Genomic DNA, 21,862 nt, shown 5'->3' with positions numbered 1-21,862 from the left:
CCAAACGGTCGATCCGAACCATTCATCTTATTCTCCATATTAATATCTGCTTGGAGACCAAATTTTATAATTTTCTGATTTTTTTTACTATTTATTAAGCCACTTTGAAAATCGCTAATCCAACGGTTTTACTGTTTTGTGCAGCCACCGTTGGATCAACAATTTTGTAAAATACTTAATAAATAGTAAAAAAATTCAGAAAAATGTAAAATTTGGTCTCCAAGCAGATATTAATATGGAGAATAAGATGAACGGTTCAGATCGACCGTTTGGATTTTGAAAACTCGAATATTGAGCTGTAGCATAGAGGCCACTATGCTATCCATAGCACCCAGCCTAACTCTATATATATATATATATATTTAATCTATTTTTAATTTTATATGTCCGCTTACCAAACATACCAATTAGTGATATCACAGGCAGGACTCAGACTAAATAATAATTTGTCATCCGAGACCACAAAAATAATATAAAGTTTAATTATGTGCAAGTCGCTTCTTTATGAGGGGAAATTAAGAAATATCAAAATCTGCAATATATACATAGACAAGAAACTTCTTAAAAATGTTATAAAATACAGTATATAGTCCTTGATCAATCTACTATATATAGGCCGGGAGACAGATTTACATTACATTCTCAAAATTTTAAATTGGCCATATGAACAATTTATGTCAACTTATGGTATATAAATTATATTTTGCATGCATGGAAAAATTGATGCATGTAGAATATAATATATGTGGTGTAAAGAAGTTGATCAAACTTCTTTGAAAGACAGATCTTACATACAATTCTCAAAAATTATCAACTGATGATGCTATCTTTGGAGATTGGTTAAATGCTTTCTGCAAAGGTTGCACTTCTTTTATAGTCATTCTTTGTAAATACCTCGCCATGGCTGATCACAATATTCTTATCATACCTCTCAGATAAGAAGAAACTTCTCAAAGAATTCAAGTTTCTTAAAGCATCAACATCCACAGAAAAGAGAGCTCTGACAGGTCGGTGATCAGACAGCTTGGATTCCCACCGATCATAATAAATTTGCTTAAATCCTTTTCCAGTCCAGAGAATTCGGTCACACCTTCACAAAATAAAATCATATATATTTTAATTTCACTTATGGCTATGAAATGTTCACATTATGATCTCATGATGCATGCCGTCGATCGGTACATCTATGATTTAACTTGAAAGAGTCATGATGTGGTAGGAAACTTCATTATTTTTATGGCATTCAGATACATATATAATATTTTACTATTGTATTCAAATTTACGATGGACAATGTTATACTTATTTTCTAAAAGGTACGTTTGGTTCACAAGGGGTTAGCGTTGTTCTGAATTAGCGTGCTGGAGATTTCACGTTTGGATTACATGAAAACAGCGCTACTTCAGATTAGCTCTATTCTTGCTAATCTGTCCAAACAGGGGCGGATTTACGTGTATAATTAGGGGGTGCTAAACCACCTCACGATTTTAAAATTAGTAATTATGTATATTAAAATTTAGTTGAATTTTTTGAACTTTTATATACTCTAGCCCCTCTCATAAAAAAACAAAAGTGTATTGGTAGTCTGGTGGTTTATACTCTAGTTGGTACGTGCAAGATTATGGGTTCAATTTTCACTAATTATATTTTTTTTTGTCTTTTTCACATATTACATTTTATAAATTAGTCTCCTCTATTCAAATTTTCTAGTTCCGCCCTTGCGTCCAAACAATGGGTTAGTGCTAACTCCAGATTAGCGCTCTTTCCGCTATTCCGGCCATTCATCCAAATGTACAGAAATTCTCTTTAGATAAGGAGAGAGGATTGATGTTGTGGAGAAACTTGTTTGATTCTTTCAAGCGTGGATCTTACTTTTATCTTACATCTAATTTTGATAGTACATATTTTTAAACAAAATTTTATTCAAATTAAAAAATTGACTGAAACATTTGGATAGGACATTTATCAAATTCGGGATAAGTTGACAAATGTTTACATCACGTTTGGTTGTGTCCTAAAGGGTGGAATAAGGAGTTTAGGCCTCGTTATTCCACCAAACATGCATTAATTGAGCCGGACTAAGATAGCATAAGCCGATCTTTAGGCCGACCTAAATTAAACCACCTCACATGGTGATTTAATTTTATTTCACTTCGTGGCCTAAGTTGATTTATTATAATAATATTTTATTTGTATATAATTAGTCTATTATTATTAATTATTATTAGTATATAATTATATAATTAATATCTTATATTGTTAATATATTAAATAATTATTATAATAATATTATATAATTAATATCCTTTTATTAATATAAAATTATATAATTATTATGTTATATTGTTAATATATTAAATAATTATTATATAATATTGTAATATATTATAGTTATTATTAATATATTAATATTATGTAATTAGTATCTTATTAACGATATATAAATATATAATTAATGTGTTATATTGTTAATATATTAAATAATTATTATAATAATATTATAATATTTTCTAGTTATTATTAATATATTAATATAATATAATTAGTATCTTATTATTAATATATAATTATATAATTAATATCCTATATTGTTAATATATTAAATAATTTTTATAATAATATTATAATATATTAATATTATATAATTGGTTTTTTTTATTTATAATTATTATTAATATGTAATTATATAATTAATATGTTATATTGTTAATATACTAAATAATTATTATAATATATTATAATTTGTATTAATATATAATATTATATAATTATTATCTTATTATCAATAATTATTATTAATTTATAATTATATAATTAATAATTAATATTGTTAATATAGTAAATCATTATTATAATAATATTATAATATATTGTAGTTGTTATTAATATATTGATATTATATAATTAGTATCTTCTTATTAATAATTATTATTAAAATATAATTATATAATTAATATTTTATATTGTTAATATATTAAATAATTACTTTAATAAGATTATATAATTAGTATATTTTTATTTATAATTATTATTATTAATTATTAATTATATAATTAGTATTTTATTATTAATATATAATTAATATTTTATTTTATTAATATATTAATTTATATTTTATAATAATAATATAATATATTACGGTTATTATTAATATATTAATATTATATAATTAGTATCTTATTATAAATAATGAACCAATTTAGGCTTTCAAAATTTTAGTCCTCCACCAACTCTAACCAAACAAGGAATACTTTAAGCTATGATTTAACTTTAGATCTCAACCAAACTTGAATAATTTAGACCGGCCTAAGTTGGAATAACCATTTAGGCCTCCTTAGCTTTAAGCCACAATAAAAAAATGGGGTTAGTCTTCAATCAAAAGTTTAAATTTTTATGATGAATGACCAATTAAATGCTAAATTGACTTAATTAAATTTGATGCCCGTCTTATCTAAACAATTGAAAACACATCTATAACTACATTTTTTTTTTTTAAATATATACCATAAAAAATGGATACATCATAAGAGTTGGATGTATCCTAAAATTATCCTAAAAATAAAATAAACTTATATACAGTGTCATAAAGTGGGCAAGTTATTTAACACAGCGACTAACTGTATGTGAAGTTGTATGCAATTTTGACTTACCATGCTGGAGCTCTCAACTTCTTTCCTTTTTGGCCTTGGATGCAGTCGTAATAAGTGTCGGAGTTCGGGAAATATTTGTAAGTCGGGGAGAATGTTATTGTTCCCTCTTTCCATTCTTTCAAGGCCCTACCAGAACTGACCTCTCCTCGCAACTGCACCAGAAATTTTCTATGTTACTTTTGCCAGAATTGAATAGATATAGACTTTCTTAACCTAATATATCCATTTATTTATTGACTTTCAGGTGTGGAACTAGAAAATTGAGATAGGGGAGCTGGATAAGTGTTCTGCAATTTCTTTTTACGACGAGGACTAATTGTATATTTTTTTATAAAAATTAAAAAAATTGAAGGACAAAATTGGAAATTTTCAATTTATTGGAGATGCTTAGCAAGCATTCCTTCCTCTCTATCCGCTTCGGCCCCTGTTGACTTTGGTCATATGCCTTTTATATTTTGTTTGACTTTTATATCTTCTGATTGATTTTTATTTGGTAATAAGAATTGTTAATTACCTGATCATTTTCTAGCAAAGTTTTCCACTCTTTCTGTTGTACCAGAGACCTTGTTCTTGATTCTGGCAAGGATATCCTGTAGTTCAAATCTCCAAGTAATACTACTCGACTGCATAGATACATAAAAAATGAATATAAAATATACAGTATTGATAAATGAAGCATCCAAAAGTCAAAGGCTATATACCCGTTGGTCATTGATCATGATGCAACATATTGGACTTTACTGACATGCATATGTATAGCGAATTTTTCATCTGAACTTTGCACTAGCTAAAAGAGAATATCACGCCATGTATGTTTTTCCTTTCATTTTTTTTTTCCATTTTAAGATAAGATCGAATACGACTTCTATATTGTTAAGTCATTTCTTATTTGAACTTCCATTGATAATTTTCATTTCAGTTGTGGGCAATGATACTTAAATTATTATACATGGACCCTTGGAAGTACTTATAAACATGCATGGCCTTTCCAAACACTTCGGTACAGGTGTATATTTGCAAAAGATCCGTTTTATAATAAAATAGTGCTGTTAATTAAAGAAGCAGGTAATTATTCAGATGGTAGGAAACAGATTTGTAATTTTGTAGTAGTTCAACTCATATCACCATCACATGAATCACGGTACTTAATATCATAATGAAGGAAAAAAAATATAACACATAAGCATGGTTCTAATTAAAAAAAGTATTGGTTGGCTTAAATTAAAATATTAATACCAGTAACTATGTACCTGGACACATTTTGGTAATGCTTATTAATGGGGATAAAATCAATTTCAAAAGAAAAAACAGAAATTAAAATAGGTACGGCCAGAGATACTCACTCATGGTCAAGGATCTTCTGTGGCAAGTTGAGGAAGTGGCCTCGTGGGAAGGTTGTTCGGGAGAGAATTTCCAAGGTATCTGAATTCCTGCAACCTTCATCCCTTTCTTTCCCTCCTGAAGCCAGGTGGCAACACACAAAGCAAAAGGTAGTCTCATGCAGCCAAAACCTTACTGAGACTGCACCCTGTGTGCATGATTTGGTAATTAGATTAGCTAGCTGAACTAGTAAATAGTCCTGTTCACTGTTGGTCCCGACAAGATAGTGTTATTGCAATTATTTATTTATGTTTGCTTTTATGGTCATTGGGAAGTACCTATTGTCATATATCTGATCATTGATGATTTATTTTTGTCAGTGTTACTGTTTCATAACTTTTATTTGATCATCACCATACGACTAGTTGACGGGCAGATATAAGTATAACTATAATTGTGATTTACTGGTATTGCTAACTAACACTATTGACTACTCTAATTTGGCCAAACTGATGAATATGAATATGAATGTGTTATTTTTTTTTTTAATTTTCCCTTTATTGATACAATGCACTGGCATCTTTTTTTTTTCTATGATGGTGATACATTACTAGCTTACGATTTGTTAAAAAAAATTGGATTTTCTCTGTTGTCATTACAAAATAAAATATACATATATATATACCTTGTTTCCTAGGCACCCCAGGATACCGCAACCAACACAAGAAATGCTCGTCCTGCGAATATACCTGCAGAGGTCTCCACGAACCCAAACTGACACCAGTATACCAACCATTTGTTTGCTGATGATGCATTGAAAGTCTTGCACAAAGCTTGAAGCATCCTTGACCGGGTGCACTTTTTGTCTCTCTCCTCCCTTGGGTTCTTGCTCTTTTGGAGAGTTGGAGAGAGATTTATTGAGCGTTGCTCTAATCAGGGAGTTCCATTTCATGGTTACCTTGCTCTTCTCAGGTCCAAGGATATTTTTGGCACTAAGGGGAACAATCTCTTGAAAACTATATCCATTTATCATACATGAAATATCAGTTTTTTTATTTTTTTACTTTCATGGGTATTATTGCAAGACTGTTATGTATCTCGGGTAACCCGGCCCTCCTAAAATTGATATAGCATTAGAACTGCTACCTCAGGTTTTTTTTTTTTTTTCAAAATAAAATACTCTGGTTACCCTACTTCCTACTAACTATTTCAATCTCACTCGTGAGATATAATTTTGTCTGTTCATTAGGTATGTCAGATATTTGTTTTTTCTTTCTTTTTATTGAGTGTGTGTGTGTGTGTGTGTGTGTGTGTTTTAGACTAATTATCTATCATTTTTTTTTGATGAAATTATCTATCATGTTGTTGTTTGAACCAGAATGCATAATATTTAATTAGGGTTCTCAATTTTGATATCTAATGAAACTAAAATTATACATAGTTATTATATAATCATATTGGATTGAAAAATATGATAAGATTAATTACCCTAAAACATAGATGTCATGGGAGTTATTTCTTGTATCCAGCCAATCTTCCAAATTCAAATCATCTGGCGGGACGATGCCTCCTACATTCCATGTACTCGCAAATAGCCTTTCATATATAATTTGTAAGAAGATTAAAGAAGTTTAAAAAAAAATGGGACCTACATAAGAACCTTTTTAAGAAATATAGAAAAAAAAAAGTGCCCAAAAAGGTTTGCTTGGTTCAGAGTTCAGACTTGCACTGTGTATTGTTAAGAAAAACAATTGAGGAAAGAATAGTGGTCAAGCCCCCATTTCATTGATCAAAAGGCGGGTTACAATATTGTTGAAAATTTTGTTTATGAAATAAAATCTTACTTTGTTACTTGAATATGTTTGTTACATAAATCATACCCTCTTTGTAAAACTCAAAAAGTTGAATAACAAACACAGTTGCCAACTTTTTATTTATGCATAATATGGTCACAAAAACTATACATAATAATTAATATTGAAAGCTAAAAGTAGTGATGATAATCTTACTTGTATGTAAGGGGATCTCTTTTGCTTTCTTGAGGCTGCTTCACTGTTTGCTGATCGTCAGATATAACTTTATCACAGCTCGGGAAGTCGGCAACAAAGGAATTGTTACTCATAGGCCTCTTAAAAAGCTTATTTGCTACCAATCTTGGCCAATTCACCTAAGAAAAACCATGCATAGTTGGAAATGAGCTATAGCAATCTTATATATATAGCACATGGTTGTGTATTAGATTTGGGGACTTACTTCATCTCTTTGATTGTGAGCCATAGTCGTTCGGTAAGGACAGATAGTTTACTGAGAGAAGAGCAAGGAAACAATAGCAGCTAGATGTGCTTTATATAGATTATTATTACATAATATACTTGGTTGGATTCTTGCATATGCATTTCTGCTGGGGACCCCCAAATAGATAAATTTCTTTAAACACTACAAGTTGGAGAGAAAGAAAGAGAACGGGGTGGGGAGACTACCCTAGTGTCAAGCACAAAAATATTGGCATCAATGCCTGGGATATTTTGCAATCTTTTGGGATATTTTGAGAGCAAGTAGTTCAATCCTAATGTAAAATAAGAATCCAAATTTTACAGGCATTAAATAATAGAAATGCGACTAACGAGTGCTAGCTGCCTAGCTATCTGTTATAAAAAGGGATAGTAACAAGAGATAATTTAAAGCAGTAGTACAAGAACAAAGCAAGCTTAGACCGGAGCCAAAAAGCAGCTGAATTGAATTCTGCAAACAATTTTTAATTACGTTTGTTTGAACATTTTGCTCATCAGACCCTACAAATCTTTTATTGTGCATTTTGCGTCATATAAAAACGAGTGAATCAATGTTAGGTCAATGTGGTAGGTCTTTTAGGTGGGTAATTAATGGCAATCAGATCCTTTTTTGGACTGATAATTGGGTCAACAGCTGTACTCTCTTCTCTGTGTTTACTCAATTATTTTCTATATATATGCACTATCCAAATGTGACATTACAGGAAGTTTGTGTTGCCCAAGGGAAAAACATTAAGTTGAAAAGAGTACTTCATGGGGTCTTGTTGCAAGATTTTGCAGGAACTGCTTGATTTAATTAATAAAACTCAGCTTGCTTCATCCTCTGACATTCTCAGCAGGAGATGGAAAAATACTGGTATTTATACTACACACTCAACTTGTATATTTTTAAATTTCAAAGGGGTTGAAACCTTATCATGCCATGCTGTGGTTGAAATTACAAATTCCTCATAAAATAAAATAAAAATTATGCGGTTGCTTAGTAGGTTAAAATTCTGACAAAATCTGTGCTTTTAAAGAAAAATTGGGTTGGGGACTCCAAATGCCATGTGTGATGATTCAAATTCTGTTGAGACAAGAGACCATCTCTTTATTACTTGTCCTTGTGTTCAATCTTTATGGTCCTCGCCAGGGGAGTGTTTCCTTGCTGCACAAAACTGGTGCTCTTTCATTGACATTTTAGATTATGCATTATCTCGTAGCAGTGGTCATTGTTCAACTTAATTATTTATTGGTTGTATGCAGTGAGTGCCACATGTTGGTCCATTTTGAAATTGAGTAATAACATGTGTTGTAGAGATACTTGAATACTTCTACTAATTCTAACAGAAATTTGATTTTGAATTTTTTATTTTAACCCAGTACTAATTTTTCAATGTGCCTACCCCTGGTCCAAGTTAGTACAATTTTTGAAGTGATTCATTTTGAGTTTTGGTTAATTCTGCGTATTTTTTTTTTTTCAAATTTGCAATACTCTATTTAGTAAATAGAATGAAAGAGAACAAGAAATGTCTAACGGTGAGATCTATTATTACAATTCTAAGGAGATGGGTCGGATGAACGTTTTGTGCCTTTTATTATTCATTACTTATATTTTGGTTAATTTTTTTTTATCTAAATTTTGACTTTGATTTGTTATTGGCTTAGAACAGTCCCACTTTGAATTGTGCCAAACAAATTTTTAATTAATTTAGGAAAAGTATTTCAATGTTGTGTCAATCGATTTTGTGATTATAACAGATTTATAATAAATATAGTTATAGGAATTGAGTTGCAATTGTGTACCTGACAAGTTAATGAGTTTGAACCCGATCAGTGCTCTACCCTAGCATAAATTATGAATCCGCCCGACCACCATAGAGCATCCCCCAGATGAACATTAGAGGGTGGAGGCCGGGGCTTGAGAATGAGTTGCTACCACTGGTACCATCTCACAAATGACAATATCTTTCTACTAAATCAAAGTCTGATAAACAATTCCTGTGAGTTTTTGTCAACCATAATTTTTAAACATTTTATTTACGTTTTATTTATATAATGTTTAGCCTTTCCAAAATTGACCGAAAAGCGCGGCTATTTATCAAATAAACTTAACAAATCTCTCCTCCTTATTAAGGAGCTTAATGTCTAGATCTTGCAAGGGTTCTGATTTACTGTTTTTTTTCATAATGATACTCAACCGTTGAATTTCCATATCGCACATAGATGAATTTTTCAAATTATGAGCTTCAACACTTAAGTATGCATTGGTGGCGCCGCATATAATCCCAGTGCCCGTAGACCGCGCGCCACACCCGTGGACCACGCCTCTGAACCACGCACGGCACCTGCGGACCGAGCCTGTGCACCACGCACCATTTTTCTTTTTTTCTGCTGAAGGCGGGATTTGAACCTAGTTGAGTTCTGTTGGTGCCAAAATTCTTACCACTACACTAGAGTTCACATATGTTATCTTATAGATAAATATAGTATTTAACTATTTTTCTCTACAAAATTGATTTAAATTATCTCTCCTCCTTATTAAGGAGCTTAATATTTTCTACTACATAATTTGCTCCCGTTGCTGTGCACGAACACGATTACTAGTAATAAAATATAGATGCTATTTCCTTCTTTTATGCGGAATTGACGTCTAAATATAACGCAATTTCAAAATCTTGGAGGACATGGATGCGAACTTTGCTATCTTTTTGCAGTAACTAAAAAACCCACTTTGACTAAATTACCAGTTATCCACTAATACATTGGTTGTGGGCTCTCGTCTCTTTCACTCTTTGTCCTTATCATTTATCTCTTCAGTTCGTCTTTAGTTTCATTTAGAATTAAACATTCAACACTAAATTTTTATAATAATGTTCTATTTGCACTTAAAAAGTGCCGCAACTTTTAGCTAGCATAATGTATGTATTTTATTGAGGGTTGCTATCAAGGTTTTAAATAACGCATAACAGCATTTAGTGGTATTGAGTCATTTTTCATTTAGTGTTTTGATATAATAACAATTAGGGATCGACTAACAGTACCCTCATATCAATCCCCTAAACGTTCCCCGCACTAAAAGACAAAAAACGTGCGACAGGAGACCACTAACTGACTTGGACATCAGATAACTGCCGGCAACCCGCAGGGCTAACACGATTTTTCATCGTTGACAAGCATAGTATTCATACCTATGGACTTCAATAGTCTTACTTATTATCCATAATATTTGTCAAATGTAAACACAAACTGTTGGGGGACCATTAATTTTGGGAACCAGTAACGACCAGGGAAACCACTGACAACGTCTGACAGCCTGGATTGGAGACCGCAACCGTCTAAAAGCGACATTTGCCAAGATTGGGGACCACTACAGCGAATCTATACAATGAAGTATTCATATCAAACTAATAAAATATTCATATCTAAATAATGAAGTATTTATATCTAACAAATGAAGTACTCATATATTGACAACATAAAGTATTCATATGTTGACAACATGAAGTATTCATATCTAATTAATGAAGTATTCATACATATAAGAAATAATTTATACAATTCAAAATTAGACACCTCTTCTGTGACATCTCTTCCAATACCTCTTCAATTCACTTAAAATCTTTTTTTATAGTAAGTATTCACACCTGACATTAACACTATTCATATCTAACAAATAATGAAGTATGTATATCTAACAACATGAAGTATGCATATCCAACTAATGAAGTATTCATATCTTGCACTCTGAAAACCTTTGCTGGGCTAGCATGGACCCCCTCCAATGATGCACCACGCTCTCCTCGCTAGATCTCGACGGTACACCACGCTCTCCTCGCCGGATCTCAACGGTGCACCACGCCGAGAAAGAGAAGAGGCGGAGGCTGTGAAGGCCGTGAAGAGCGCGAATTTTCTTTTTTTGTTGATCGGGAGAGAAAGAGGGGTCAAAACAGTTAGAAAGACTAACTAGAATGGGAGAGATAGTTACCATAAGTAGCTAATGGCCAGGGGGACTGTTAGGGGACTAGAATGGGGGGATGAAATCATTACTCTAACAATTAATTATGAGTGTTTTGATATAATAACAATTAATTATGAGCGTTTATCATTTATTTAAGTGCAATGCTTCTAAAGCACCAGGGCCAGATGGTTTTTCCTTTGCATTTTATCAGGTTGGTTGGGATTTTGTCAAATCAGATTTGTACAAATATTTTGCTTCTTTTTATTTTCATGACCTTGATATTTCTAAACTTAATCAAGCTTATGTATGTCTAATTTCTAAGAAGTAGCACCTTCTATTTCTAATTGCAAGCCTATTAGCCTAATTAATTATAGTTTTAAGCTTATTGCAAAGATGTTGGCTGATAGGTTTGCTAGGGTTATGGACTTTTTAATTGATAATACACAAATAGCTTTTATAAAGGGTAGAAACATAATGGATAATGTTGTTGTGGCATGCAACAGAGGTTTTACATCATGTTAGGGTGTCAAAATCAAAAGGTCTTCTTTTTAAGTTAGATTTCGAGAAGGCTTATGACCTTATTAATTAGGATTACGACAAGGAGATTTTTTATCTCCTTTTTTTAATATTGTAGCTGACTCTTTAAATAGAATTTTAAGTAATGCTAAATAGGCTAGATATTTAAAAGGATTAGATAATTTTGAAGGGTTGGGAATATCCTAAATTTGCATTTTGGAGATGATACACTTTTGTTTTTAGAGGTCAAAGATAGCATGGTAGAAACTTTAAAACTCTTACTTTCTAGTTTTTAAAACATGACTGATCTTAATATGAATTATCATAAAAGTGTAATGATACCTCTAAATATTAGTGAAGTTGAAAGTAATAGATTAGCGAATATTTTTGGTTGTACTGTTTCTCAGTTACCAATTACTTATTTAGGGGTTCTTATTCATTGGAAAATTATACCTATTGAGTGTTGGAATGTGTTGATAGACAAAATAAAAAAAACGATTGCAAGGATAGAAGAGCAAGTTACTTTCTATATGAGGTAGAGTTACTTTACTTAATTCTGTCATTTTAACAATTTTTCTTTTGATTATTCAACTATTGATGATTATGGTTTATTGACAAAGATATTACTTTGAATGATAGATTAATGGTAGAATTACTAAGAGGAGTTGTATTGTGGTCAGTATGGTTAGGTAGAAATAAGTTATGTTTTGTTAAGATTACACTCGGTTCCAGCATAACTTGGGGATCAAGCCGAATCCTCTAGAAGATCTAAATCTACTCAAAAGAAGGAAAGAATAAATTGAAGGATATCAATCATATCTAGTGAAATAGGCAATAAATAGTATTTGATTATTTGTCATTAATTCTAAGGATTGGTTTCCATGTTTAGCATGATATACAAAATATTTTTGAATTGATAAATAGGCATGTAAGAGCCATGTAATTCAATCAAGAAAGAAAAGAAATAAAAAATAAGGGAGGGAAGGGAGGGAAGGGAGATTCATGGGAGTCTTGTGTTCTTGAGTTGTTTTATTATTTTTTGATAGTTCTATTATTATTATTTTTTACATGGTATCAGAGCGTGGTTGCCTGGTGGTCTAGCTTGAGAAATTGTTGCCCTTCTTGTCTTTAACTTCAATTTCTTGTGCTATACTGCTCTAAGGAGCGATCCATACTTGGTAGAACAATGTCAGAAGCTGAATCCCAAGAATCGACCACCATTGCTGCACTGATTAAGCAGATGACGAGAATGATGACTCAAATGATAGCTATGCAAACTGCTGTCATAAACAATCCTCAACCGGCGACACAAATCATACCTCAACCTGTTGCCATGACCGAGGGCAGTCTGGTGACTAGCAAGCAGCAACCGACATTTCTAAAAGAAGCAGCAGCTGGATCTAAACCAGAGCCAAGGCAACAGCCAGGACCGAACCAATCTGGTCAGCAGATAGCAGTCAGAACTGAGTCACAAACAAAAGGAGTAGATCATTGTGAAGGTAAAAATGGTATTTTCAAAACTAGCACGAGTAAGTGCAATATCTCAAATTTGAGCCAAAATAGGAAAAATGAAGGTTGGGTCATTGACTCAGGTGCAACCGACCACGTGACACATGAAAAAACTGAATTAGAAATCATGTGCACTTCACATAAAACAGGAATCATTAATGCAAATGGGGAAGTTTATCCTGTAGAAGGTGCAGGAGAAATTGTATTATCAAATCAAATAAAGTTGAAACTTGTATCCAATCTAAGAGTCATAGAACAACTTATTATAGCAGTCAAAATAAATGTAAGAATCATTTTGATTTGATACATACAGATGTATGGGGACCATCCTCTATAATTTCCAAATCTGGTTGTAGATGGTATGTTTCCTTTATTGATGATTGCTCCAGAATGACTTGGCTCTATTTACTTAAAACAAAAGATGAGGTTTCTAAAGTTATTCAAGATTTTCATAAATTGGTAAAGACTCAATTTGGGAAAGAAATAAAAACTATAAGGAGCGATAATGGGACAGAATACTTGAACCAGAGGGTACAAAAAAAATTTAGAGAAAATGGGATTATTCATGAGACAACATGTGTAGGAACACCTCAGCAAAATGGCATTGCCGAACGAAAAAACAGACATCTCCTTGAAATAACCCGATCACTACTACTTGAAAATAAAGTACCTCCTATGTTTTGGGATAATGCCCTTTCATTTGCTGTATACCTCTCAAATCGTACACCCACAACTGCAAATGATTATAAAACCCCCATCCACGTCCTATCATCTCATGTGACCATACTATCTGTCTTAAATTTGCCTCCAAAAATATTTGGATGTGTTGCTTATATCCATATACAAAAACCATTTCGCACAAAGTTAGAACCTAGGGCTGAAAAATATATTTTTCTGGGAATGAGAGCAAATCAGAAAGGTTATAAATGTTATAATCCAGGTACTAGAAAATTCTATACTACCATGGATGTTACTTTTTTAGAAAATGAGTCATTTTTTAACAAAATCCAAGATCCGATTCAGGAGGGCAGCAGTCATGATGAACCGGACTTTGATCTAACTTTTTTATCTGATCCACTAGTAGCTGATTTAGGTCCAGGCCTAGCAGCTGATTCGGGTCCAGGCCCAGCAAATGATTCGGGTCCAGTAGTAGTGGATTCAGGTATAGGCCCAGCAGTTGATTCGGGTTCAGCAGCAGTTGACTCAGGTACAGATCCAGCAAATAACTCGGGTCCAGCAGCAGTTGACTCGGGTTTGAAAAATGATGAAGGTTCTGAGCAACAAAATTTAGCAGAAACAGGTCAGCCAGGTCATTCACCAAATGAAATTAAGCCATGGATAGATCTTACTGAGGCAATACCACGAGAGGATAATAACAAGGTATGTTCTTCTGAAACCCAGCCTAGATATCCTGCACGTGTTAATCGTGGCAAGCCACCAAAAAGATACATCCCGGAAGATGGGACGAGTAAAGAAATAAGTCCGTATTATTTAACGATGCGATTATTTATTACATATTTAAATGTAACAAAATGTACAAAACTGACTTAATTAATCCACATAAATGTATCAAATTACTCAGACATATTAATCGGTGATGACAATTGGATCTAGATTTAATTGTAAAAACATTTCTCATTTTTTTCAAAAAAGAAACTTCACCCCTTGTTAGAAGAAAAATATAGATTACCTGAGAAACTTGTATAAAAAAGAGAAACTCCACCCTTTTTTTTATACCAAAAAGGCCGTTCATGGTCGCTTATTGGATGACTAATAACGTAGGAATGACAAGAAAACATGTACGGTGAGGAGGTTTAAAAATGATATAATTGGTCAAAATTACAGTTATTTTTCTTAAAAATATACAATTTATAGAAGCAAAAAAGAAAACAGAGTACAACTTGTGACATCTGAAAAATGAGTTGTGTCGGATATTTTCTATTTGGGATGGGAAATTAGGTTGAAATTGATTCTCAAATACAAAAGATTAATTAATTTGCTATTACCAGATAATATAATGACACCTTTCCCACTCCGTCAATATTTTTATGATTTTTTTCTACCACTTAGCAGTGGTAGTAGCTTGGATGTTTAGTAATTATTCTGATACTACTAAACCTCATCTTTCTGCTTATGACAATTATCCGTATTCATTTGTTTTAGATTCATATATGTTTAGAGAGGAATAATCTTTTATTGATATCTTTTAAATAAAATTATTAATATATTGGTGATTAATTTTTGTTAACTGATATATATTTTATAATGACATAACAAGTTTAATATGAAAAAAAAAAATATTGTGTTCATCATAATAATTAAATATCTAAATTATATTTGTATTATGTGTCATTCTTAGTTTCTAATGATAAAACAATTTATTAATTAATATGTTAATTTTACGATAATATTTAAATTCGGTATTTAAATTATATATGTATTTGTATTCGAAAAATAAAAATGGATGCATGTATGCATGGTTTTACTATTATCTGATTCATTTTTCACCCCTATCAAGCCTTTCAAATTCCATTTTTAATGTTCATATAGGACCTGCCTCCTGTTGGCTTTTGGAGCTCTCGACTTGTTCGTCTGACTAGATTTGCAAAACACATATAAATTGCATGTAACAATTTCTTTGAGTTGAGATGTGTGAATGTTCATAAGATTTAGAAATGCAACAAGACTGTTGAGGCTGTTGAGGTTATTTCCTTTGTCCTTGAGATAACTGACTGCATCACTGCTCAAATGATGACTAAGACTTCGGAACCAACATCTACTCTTCACAGCTTTCCGAAAAATAATCATATATCGAAATCGGACATTTGAGCACCAAGATACGCATTTTTTAAGAGTACTGAAGTTCCAGAACAGTTGATGACCATTATAACGGTCAGCCGGTAAAATTCACTTTAACCGGCCCCAGCCGGTTGGCAAGTCAGAGCCGACCGTTGCCAGAACCGTTGCAACGGTTGAGTTCCGTCAGCCTGCCCACCTTTCGTATTTTGGCCTCCATTTGGTCATACAAACTCAGATTTGAGTAAATCAAAGCTTTAAATTCTCAGGAGACCGAGATCTACAACTTATATGTATTAACATTGTTCAAAATATGAACGGATGGATCGTTATAGTCCTTGGAAGACAGATGCCATATATGGAAACGCTTATAAACCTAGATTTTCTTCTCTTCCTTTATATAGAAGTCAATACTAGGTTTCTTGGGTGTACTCCAGCTGTCAAACATCTTTTTCTCAACTCAATTAGAGAGCTACCTTAGTTGCTTGATCTTGAAATTTCAATATTCATTCAACAACCGAAAATATAATCCATACTCAATATATTGTAAGAATTCGAGTGATTTGTGAGAGATCTTTTATTCATACAAACCCTAGAGCCTCGAGTGCTCGCTTCTCTTGTATTAGAGCCTTTAGTGCTCTTGAGTCATTTCCGTGCTCGGATCATGTGACTTCCCAAGCTTTGTAAGGGCTCACCGGTTCTACCTTGTATTTCTTTCTCATTGGATAAAAAAAGGTGCGCCATCAAGAAGGTCGCGAAGCCCCAAAGATGTAGGCGTTAGTGCCGAACTCCGTAAACATCTCTCGTGTCAAGTGTCTCTAAACTCTACTATTTACTTTATTTATTTTATATTTTAGTTTAGATTTAAGTTATTCGAGTTTCCGCCGAGAATAACTTATAGACACGCTAGATAATTTAATTTAGATTAAAAGTTTTAAAAAGACCTATTCACCCCCCCCCCCCCCCCCCCCCCCCCCTCTCTCATTCAGACTTCGAACTCACGACCTCTCACACAGAGAGTGTTGTTCTTTGTCACTGGATCAAATGTTGGTTCTTCCTCTGATACCCTCTTTCTATTTTTTTTTCACTATAATATATGGAGTCGGTATTTGTTGTTATGATTATGATTTGTAATTCATCTATGACGGAGAACCAACATTTAGTCGATAGAGTAAAGATGTCTTATGTGTGAGAAGTCACAGATTTAAAATTCTAATAAACTTTTTTTTGTTGATATTAAATAAATCGGTTGCTTGACTTTCAACTTTTACTTAAAAAATAATTCATCTATGACACATTTAATGCGTCCAATTCAAATTCCATAACACATAACACTGTAGTTGCAATTATATATGACAGCGAGATAGGAGCCTTGATGCATGTACGCGTATCATAGTCTGTGTTTCTAAATACTAATAAAAGATTGTTAGTTATATCACAATTCACAACACATCTTTCAGTATCGTGACTATATTGGGCTTGCATATTTTAAGCAATATATATCCTAGTTGACCATTAGCAGGAAAAAAACAACCTTCAACTAGCTACAAAAAAAAAGCCAATAAATGAGAAGGGTGTGGATGAATAAACAATTAATTGAATGATGGAAACTAGGACCTAGGGTTGGTACATAGGCTTTCATCAGACAGAATATAAAAGATTATTAGTTGGTTTTCAACTAGCAAACACGAAAGCAGATCACCTGACTTCGGGGTGCAGGAAATCCTGTCCCCTCAGTCACTGTTAATTTTTTAGTTTGAGATCCACTAACAGTAACTCTGGGGTCAGGAATTTTCTACCCCCAGAAGAGCAGAGGATTCGATTGTAGGTAAAACCCAAGTTCTATATTATATTTTATCGTGATTAAATTGTAGATAAAATCCAACCATTGTAGACTGAATATTTTTTTGAAGTATTGGCAGCGAGTGCCAATAATTGTAAACTGAATATTACAGTTGGGTTTCAAGTTTCAATACATGTACATGCCGTGTGCGTCGACAATGTACATGTGTCCAACGTTCCTTGCTATTGCAATATCCAAATTGTCACAAGTCTAACATTGCAACGCACATGAGAGCTAATTATTTAAAACCAGGAATGTTTCCATTTTTCGTGACACCCCTAATTAAGGATGAAAAAAATAAAATAATAAAGAACAAAGAACATAGAAAGGAAATGTATCAAAGTGTTTGATTAACAAGCTCTCCCCCTCCCTCTCATAATTCTGTTACTGATAGTTTTATTTCCTCCAAGATGAAAATAACTAAGAATATATAAAAAATAAAAATAGTATACTTCGCATGAGTTACTAACGTGAAGAAGGATTTCAATTGACCAACTATAGACCAAAATTTTTATTTATACTCTTTCAAAAAAAAAAATCAAAACACCTTAACGCAAAGCCAATCTGCGGCTCATTTATGTAGGGCCGCAGATTGGCTTAGAGGTCCCTCAAAATATAAATATATTCAATATGAAAGTGCATTTTTTTGTGTTTTTGGGAACTTTTAAGTCAATCTGCGGCCTCCTAAATGGACCGCAGATTGGCTTTGCGGCCCAGGTAATTGTAGAAATCTCTCAAATTTAGAATGTTTTGGTTTATTTTATTTTTTTTGTGCTATAAATAAAAATTTTGGAACTATAGACAAATACCTGTATATTTGTCGAAAATTCAGTAAAATTTAAGAAAGTCAAATGCCCAATTTCTATTGTGTCAATTATCAATTCCCTTTTCAATAACAATAGTTTGTTACATATAAGCAATAAATATATTATTATTGTATATCAAGTCACCATTCAGAAAAAAAAAGTTATAAAATGGATAAAGAAAAGAAAATAGTTGATTGACATTTTCAGTTGAACGGTTTTGAAAACTAATTCGTCAAGTCAAAAAAGAACTACTACGAAACTAAGGCAAAACATACATTTTAATTGAAATATGAGTTAGTTTTCAAAATTTCCATAACCATTCCTTCTTTTTCCAACCACCAATATTTATTTTTCTAAAACTCTAATATATTTTCTATTCTATTTTCCAATGGTTTAAATAGCGTTTATCGCGAAATAGCGTACGGGTTAAAAAAATCGCGCTATGCTCAAATAGCGGCGCTATAGCGCGGAATAGCGCGCTATAGCGGCGCTATTTGGGCATAGCGCCATAGCTTTTTTGGTCAGAAAACGCTATAGCGCCGCTATAGCGCGCTATTTAAAACACTGCTATTTTCACAGGATTAAAGTATTAAATAAAAAATGATGGAGGAAGAAAATAAAAGAATTGGTGAAAATCATGAGCAAGAATGATTTAAAAAAGTAATACAATAAGTCACTAAAATCATTGTGAAAACAAAATAAGTTAGTTTATGTAAACTCTCATGCTAAAAGTTTATACCAATCACCATTTCTTTCCTCAAACACCAAACACTAATCTATTTTCTATGTTTTCACATGCTTATAGGTAAGGATGAAAGGAGCCTATATAGATGAATGAATATATGATTTTTGAAATATTCCCCACAAATTGGCCATTATTTTGTTAAATTAAATATGTGATTTTGTTGAATGTTTACACAATTAAAAAATTGTTGACTAATACATTAAATTACATGTTTACATATTAATGTTAATATGAACTCAATAAATAAAGATTTATCAAAGATATACTCTTTCAATGAACATTAATATTTTCCATATCATTATTGTAACGGTCTTCATATATACATCAATTGGCTTTTGTATCCTCTCAGGTGTAATTAATGACGACCAATCCATCTAGTGACTTGTAACAGCTTTAGTTATAACTGAAAATTTTGATCAAATAATCATGTCCTGGTGTTGAAACAAATATTAGTAAATAATTGAATATTTCTAGAAGAGAATGACAATATAATACTCTTTTTTAAGAGGAAGAAAAAAAAAACATTTCAAAAGCCGTATTACATTTCCCCATCAGTATGACCAGAAATTACAGTTGAAGAGTAACAAATTTTCATTTCAAAAAATGCGTAAAAGACATTAAATAATAATAAATTTAATTTAGATAAGACAATAGAAGTTGTTAAAATAATTGGTTTGGTATACGAATTCACGGTCAGCTGTGGTCACAAAAATTATTTTTTTATGAATATTAATGGTGTTCTTCTTTTCGGCACCGCCACTGATCGCTCATTAGCAAACGACTGAGCATAAATATATGTTGGTTGTTAAGCTTTAATTCTATATAAAACTAGGAGGTGTAAGTTTGTATCAACGCCACGACAGAGGTAGGATTCCAATTGACCTTTTTTTTTAAAGTTGAAAGCAATTCAAAGTAGAGTGGGAATACTGCAAGAATAAGTAATTGGATAGTCATGAACACTAGTGGAAAAACAATTTAATTGATTAGAATAATATTTATTTGAATAGTGTGAGGAGAATGATAATTTTGTGCCAATTGAAATAAAATATTGTTATTATTATTAATTACATGGTTGAATTAGTGTTGGAAATAAAAGTGCCAACTTTATTTTCATATATATAGTTCACAACATGTATATACTTAATAGATAAGTTTTAGAAAATAATGACGTCACAAGTTATTTGAACTATTTTGTTGAAACATCAACAAAATAATAAAAAAAAAATTAATTATTTTTATATATATCATATTGAATTTTTCAACATGCATTCGTATATAGAGTGTTATAAATTTGTACCTTTTAAAAAAATAGATATATTATAGCATTTTATATTTATGTAAGAAATGAGGGGACATGTGGCATGAAGTAGAAATGATTTTTTTTTTTTTTTTTTTTTTGCGAAATGAAATAAGAGTATGTTCAGATTTTTTGTCTATTTTTTTCATTATATGTGTTTCACCCAGCATCTAGCACAATATTAAATGCACCAAGTTCAAAATACTTCTTGTGAACCAATGGTCCAAGATACATAACATCATAGTTGAACTTTTTTTCAGTCAATTAAAACACATACTCGGTCCACAAATATTTTTTATTGGCCTAAATCATTGTATGATAGTAGCGCATAAAAACATAGAATTATTTACTTAATTCTAGTTCTGGACACCTGGACTAGATTCTAGCTTGCATTTAAAAACTTCTCTTAAATCAACCATGCCAGTTGAAGAAGGCATTCCAGATGGCGAGGAGTAACCCAATCTTAGTTGGTCCTAGTTAGCCAACTGTTAGATAATCATGAACTTTAGTTTTCATTATTAATAGCTATGCCGACTAGTTGTCTGGCTCATGCAGACTTCTTTTGGATAGCACATGTGCTCTACTGTCTTTTTTTTCTTCTCTTAAATCATGATATGTAACACCTGTACACGTGTTCAGCGGACGAAGTGGAATAGGAATAGAAATGAAATTGTAAAAAAATTGAACTAAAAATTACTGTTTATGTGAGAATTTTTTTCTCGCATAAACAGTAGTTTTTAGACTGCCACCAAACAGGTCCTAAGAAATAAATCATGCCCAAGGGCTTTAAATCAAAAAAAAAAAAAATCTCTTAAATAAATATGATCACGATTGAAGGAAATTGGAGGAGTTCCACAAATCAATTTGAAGCTTTTTCAAATTGCCGCCGAAACTTAGCTAGGAGTGGTAAATGCAAATTATCATAATCGATGTTGAAATTCATCGAAATTGAAATTGAAAAGATAATTATAAATATAGTCTTATCATGTATCAAATTTGGTATAAATTGAATTATTCGATAACTGATCAAATACAGATGAAAGTTTGAAGTAGGATGATTTTTGAAAACTAACTCATATTTCAATTGAAATCTATGTTTTGCCTTAGTTTCGTAGTAGTTCTTTTTTTTACTTGACCAATTAGTTTCTA

General features: G+C 31.9%; 1 protein-coding gene across 1 annotated transcript; it reads right to left on the bottom strand.

The window, feature by feature from the left end:
* Positions 1-704: 704 nt before the first annotated feature.
* On the bottom strand, positions 705-7,292 carry LOC144556429 (type IV inositol polyphosphate 5-phosphatase 9-like). The gene is made up of 8 exons (XM_078304785.1): positions 7,224-7,292; positions 6,980-7,137; positions 6,459-6,566; positions 5,656-5,986; positions 4,994-5,178; positions 4,165-4,273; positions 3,651-3,802; positions 705-1,090 (listed from the first exon to the last, which is right to left on the bottom strand). The coding sequence occupies exons 1-8, from the start codon at positions 7,245-7,247 to the stop codon at positions 841-843; spliced, it is 1,317 nt and encodes a 438-aa protein (XP_078160911.1). The 5' UTR covers positions 7,248-7,292; the 3' UTR covers positions 705-840.
* Positions 7,293-21,862: the final 14,570 nt, after the last annotated feature.

The sequence above is a fragment of the Carex rostrata genome, chromosome 7 (genome assembly GCF_964058835.1).
Source record: "Carex rostrata chromosome 7, lpCarRost1.2, whole genome shotgun sequence".
NCBI lineage: Eukaryota > Viridiplantae > Streptophyta > Magnoliopsida > Poales > Cyperaceae > Carex > Carex rostrata.
The sequence above is the reverse complement of the archived record's forward strand: the minus strand, read 5'-3'. Positions and strand labels throughout refer to the sequence as shown.